Here is a 5,000-nt window from a genome sequence, read left to right as displayed (position 1 = left end):
TACGACGTGGAGAAGAACAACTCCCGCGTCAAGATCGCAGTCAAGAGCCTCGTCACCAAGGGTACCCTGGTCCAGACCAAGGGCACCGGTGCATCCGGCTCCTTCAAGCTCAACAAGAAAGCCGTCGAGGCGAAGAAGCCCGCCAAGAAAGCCGCAGTCCCCAAAGTAAAGAAGGTGGCCGCCAAGAAGCCCGCCGCGGCGAAGAAGCCCAAGAAGGTAGCAGCCAAGAAGGCCGTCGCCGCAAAGAAGTCCCCCAAGAAGGCCAAGAAGCCCGCTACACCCAAAAAGGCCGCCAAGAGCCCCAAGAAGGTGAAGAAGCCCGCCGCAGCGGCCAAGAAGGCAGCCAAGAGCCCCAAGAAGGCTACAAAGGCAGCCAAGCCCAAAGCCGCCAAGCCCAAGGCAGCCAAGGCCAAGAAGGCAGCCCCCAAGAAGAAGTAAACCTATTACAAACAGTGTTCTACTCGATACATGTTGTACCACAAAAGGCTCTTTTAAGAGCCACCCACCTCTTTCCATAGAAAGCGCATTGATTTCCATGTACTACCTGTCGTGGAAAAGAAATTACGCACACTAGGCTACTTTTACGCACACAACATTGTCCCACTCTGGGTGTGTGCGAAGGGAGAGGCATATAATAGAGGGCCAAAATGGCTCAGAAATTCGACCTCACGAGTGCACCCTCACCAGCCATTTTTATATATGAGCCACTGGGCTATTCCCGTTCAGAGGCAGGCTGCTGTGATGTGTTACAAGTGCCATGTAATAACAATAACAATACTATAGTGGCTTCGAATTGAAACTCACGAGTGCACCCTCAACAGCCATTTTTATATATGAGCCACTGGGCTATTCCCGTTCAGAGGCAGGCTGCTGTGATGTGTTACAAGTGCCATGTAATAACAATAACAATACTATAGTGGCTTCGATTTCAAACTCAAGAGTGCACCCTCACCAGCTGTTTGTTTCCCATTTGGAGAGAAATAATGTGTGGATGTCATTTCGGACATTTTGGCGCTCACGCGAAATGACACAAAGTAACAAAGTCGGAGGGAAACAAAGTAGCCTCTCACTCGCTGCCTGTGGGTGGGAACCGGCTTAGGGCTGTCTGTCTGTCCATCTGTCTGTCCCTCGCTCCAATTGGATAAGGCCACACCGGCCCGGTGGCCAATCGTTGCCTCTTGTGGCGAGGTATATGTACGGCTCTCGAAGTGGCGAGCGGCTCATTCAGACTTTCTGTGACTTTCTCAAGCTACCAATATGAGCGGAAGAGGCAAAACCGGAGGCAAGGCCAGGGCGAAGGCAAAGACCCGTTCATCCCGTGCTGGCCTCCAGTTCCCCGTGGGCCGTGTGCACAGGCTGCTGCGCAAAGGCAACTACGCCGAGCGTGTGGGCGCTGGCGCACCAGTCTACCTGGCCGCCGTACTCGAGTACCTGACTGCTGAGATCCTGGAGTTGGCCGGCAACGCTGCCCGTGACAACAAGAAGACTCGTATCATCCCCCGTCACCTGCAACTGGCCGTCCGTAACGACGAGGAGCTGAACAAACTGCTCGGCGGTGTGACCATCGCTCAGGGTGGTGTGCTGCCCAACATCCAGGCAGTCCTACTCCCCAAGAAGACCGAGAAGGCAGTCAAAGCCAAGTAAATTCGCTACTGCGACTTCAACTTGACTACTCAACCCCCAAAGGCTCTTTTAAGAGCCAACCACCTAGCTCTCCAAAAGCGCAAAGTACCTTTCTATGACCGCAATACATTGAGTGGGTGTATACACAACTATTTCGACATTCTGTGCCCACATGAGGCCTTGCATGAACAACAACACCTACTTGGCCTCATTTGCCATAGCAGGCTAGCATTAGATGATACGTGCCTATAAGCTGTCACTCTTGACTTTGGCGACTATTATTGCGCGTAAAGGGCCGGCGGCGTCCTATTGCGCGCGCACCGGGAGTTTGAGTTTTGGAGAGGCCGGGCCTCCCGTCCAATGGCCAACGGAGGAGGCCTGCGAAACGGGCCAATCGGGGTGGTGGGGAGATGGTGTCCAATCAGCAGGCGCCACTGCCGGCTTTATAAACTTCACATAGGCATTTCGAGGCTATACTCCCGACTGTCAGAGCAGCGCCATGGCCAGAACCAAGCAAACCGCTCGCAAATCCACCGGTGGCAAAGCCCCCAGGAAGCAGCTCGCCACTAAGGCTGCTCGCAAGAGTGCCCCGGCCACCGGCGGTGTGAAGAAGCCTCACCGTTACAGGCCCGGCACCGTGGCTCTGAGAGAGATCCGTCGTTACCAGAAGTCCACTGAGCTACTCATCCGCAAGCTGCCCTTCCAGCGCCTGGTGCGAGAAATCGCCCAGGACTTCAAGACCGACCTGCGCTTCCAGAGCTCCGCCGTGATGGCCCTACAGGAGGCTAGCGAGGCTTACCTGGTCGGCCTGTTCGAGGACACCAACCTGTGCGCCATCCACGCCAAGCGGGTGACCATCATGCCCAAGGACATCCAGCTGGCCCGCCGTATTCGCGGAGAGCGCGCATAAATGAGGATGACCTGAACTCGAATATCCCCCAAAGGCTCTTTTAAGAGCCACCTCCATATTTCCATCAAAAAGGCACAATTGTTCCATGTATACACGCACCTCTACATTAGCCACCATGTATGTTGTTCACTAACACGTCTAAAAGCTACGTATTGCACCTTTTTAGTTGCCTGAAGTCTAGCTTCAATGTTTGTGTGTGTGTATATACACAACCATCTGGCATCATCCACTTCCTTTGAACTATATAGTAACACAGTAAAATGCTTTACAAAGGAGGGGAAAAAGAAACGAGTGATAATATAGGCCGAATAGTAACAAGAATTGTGTTCAGATGAATAATTGACACTATTAGTTGTGTGTAATAATAGCCTTGCATGCAGTCCAGAAAAAACATTGCATGCCAACTTACTTTGAAAGTCCCATGTTGCAGTGCTGCTGAGAGACTCATGCAGAGGCCCAAACTTTACAATGGAGCACGGAGGCCATCTTGTGGTTAAATGTGGGTACTGCACCTCATGGTGAGTCCCTTTCAGCATTTGCTCTTTAGGCCAGCGTTTCCCAAACGCGGTCCTGGGGTCCACAAGGGGTGCGCGTTTTGCGTTTTGCCCTAGCACTCCACAAATGATTCTAATACTCCCAGCTTGATGATGATGAGTTGATTATTTGAATCAGCTGTGTAGTGCTAGGGCAAAAACTCCCAAAATGTGGCCCGAGTTTGGGAAACCCTGCTTTAGGCTAATACTAGCCTATTAGGATGACTTGGTTCGATCGCTTTAATGGCAACTGCTGAACTCTGGTTTCACTAATTACTTGTCCCAGGTCACCATTATGAATCCAATAGCAAAACAAATGTTTCAAAATAGCTCAATAGTGAAAAAAGGCCAGGAAATGATGGGTTCTCAGCAATATTTCACCAACAACCAATCACTATTCACGCATAGACATTAGGATCATCAACAAATATTCCTAAGTCATACTACAAAAGGGTTGTAACGAAATGGATTTGTCTGTTCAATGCAAGTTCAACGTCAAAGAAAAAGTGCATCACCACAACAAACGTGTCTTTAGATACACTGTAAAAAATGACTTTGTGGAATGTACTCAAGCTATTACAGTCAACAAAAGCACACGTCATATTGTTGAGTAGATCTTTTTGCTTGTTTTTATGAGTAGATAAGCTTGAGTAAGTTGAGTTGATGTGGTCCAATACATTGAGTAAAGATGATAGAGACGTAAAAAGGATTATATTACGTTGATTCGACTCAAATAGACATTGTGTTATTTTACCTGAATGATTCATCCTATTATGTATTTAGACCAACTTACTTTGGATTCACTCAATCACATCCCTTAAGAGAAAAGGTATCCGGACACCGGGAATCCATTTATTTAAACATCAACGGTTTGCAAAACATCTGTTATTATGAGTTGACAAATTACGTAATTGCAATCAACACTGCAGGTAAATCATGATTGCTGCAGGTAGGCAACACCGTAGAAATAGGAACTACAACACTAACAACAAGTGACATTTACTCCTGATGTACTGACTGACCTGTTGCAACCTCTACAACCACTGTGCTTATTATTTGACCCTGCTGGTCATCTATGAACGTTTGAACATCTTGGAGAAAAATGTGTGAAACCACTGCCTATATGAGGAGCTGTCGTTGTTTGTTTTATTACCACATACTTATGGAAATTGCACCGGTTGAGAGATGATGGCTCTCTTGTGCCTACGGTGAAGGGTACTTCTGATCCAGCAGGTGGTGCTAAGATCCCTCCCTATATGACTTGAATGATGAGTTGATTTATTCCTTATAGCTCCTAATGATTTTAAGGCCAGTGTTGGCAAACATTACTTGTGCTCCAGCAGGTGGCCATGACATCCCTCCCTATATGACTTGACTGACCAGTTAGTTGATGGACTCCTTATAGCTCCTAAATTTAATGATTTTAAGGCCAGTGTTGGCAAACATGACTTCTGCTCCAGCAGGTGGCCATGAAATCCCCCCCTATATGACTTGACTGACCAGGTAGTTGATGGACTCCTTATAGCTCTTAATGATCTCAAGTGTCTGTGTTTTTATGTGGTTAGGAGTTTTGCTCACTGCGTGTCCCCCTTCCATTTCAGTGTTTCCCAACTCCAGCGGTAGAGTAGGCTACCCCCAACAGGACCCATTTTTCTTGTAGGCCTGGACAGCCACAGCTGATTGAACAACCTGTCACCTAAATTACCAAGTCCTCAATGAGTAGAATCAGGTGCAACAACAACAACAACAACAACAACAACAACAACAATATGAGGAGAGGGACACAGTGTACTAGCTGATCTCCCAGTTGTCACAGTTTGGCCTTGTGTTCCACATAGCCTATATCAGTATTTGAGTATGTTTCCCGCGCACTTTAGTTGCTTTCACGTCATCTTTGAAATCGCTCCTCCCTAGTCCCCTAGAACGAGCGCCCT

General features: G+C 48.4%; 3 protein-coding genes across 3 annotated transcripts in view; all 3 read left to right on the top strand.

The window, feature by feature from the left end:
• The window catches only part of LOC311113782 (histone H1-like), a gene marked incomplete at both ends in the record, with an annotated part of 624 nt that extends 186 nt beyond the window's left edge, over nt 1–438 (top strand). The window contains one exon of the mRNA XM_084157093.1: nt 1–438. This exon is cut by the window's left edge and continues 186 nt beyond it. Within this exon, the coding sequence (XP_084013219.1) occupies nt 1–438 (438 nt within the window).
• Nucleotides 439–1,257: 819 nt separating this feature from the next.
• LOC311113393 (histone H2A) lies at nt 1,258–1,644 on the top strand (the record flags this gene model as incomplete). Its single annotated transcript, XM_084156604.1, has 1 exon — nt 1,258–1,644. One exon carries the CDS (start codon nt 1,258–1,260, stop codon nt 1,642–1,644), a length of 387 nt encoding a protein of 128 aa, XP_084012730.1.
• A 478-nt stretch (nt 1,645–2,122) lies between these two features.
• Nucleotides 2,123–2,533, top strand: LOC311113784 (histone H3.2; the record flags this gene model as incomplete). The annotated part of the gene is made up of 1 exon (XM_084157095.1): nt 2,123–2,533. One exon carries the CDS (start codon nt 2,123–2,125, stop codon nt 2,531–2,533), a length of 411 nt encoding a protein of 136 aa, XP_084013221.1.
• Between the last annotated feature and the right edge of the window lie 2,467 nt (nt 2,534–5,000).

The sequence above is a fragment of the Coregonus lavaretus genome, assembly GCF_964263955.1.
Source record: "Coregonus lavaretus genome assembly, chromosome: 40".
NCBI lineage: Eukaryota > Metazoa > Chordata > Actinopteri > Salmoniformes > Salmonidae > Coregonus > Coregonus lavaretus.
The sequence above is the reverse complement of the archived record's forward strand: the minus strand, read 5'-3'. Positions and strand labels throughout refer to the sequence as shown.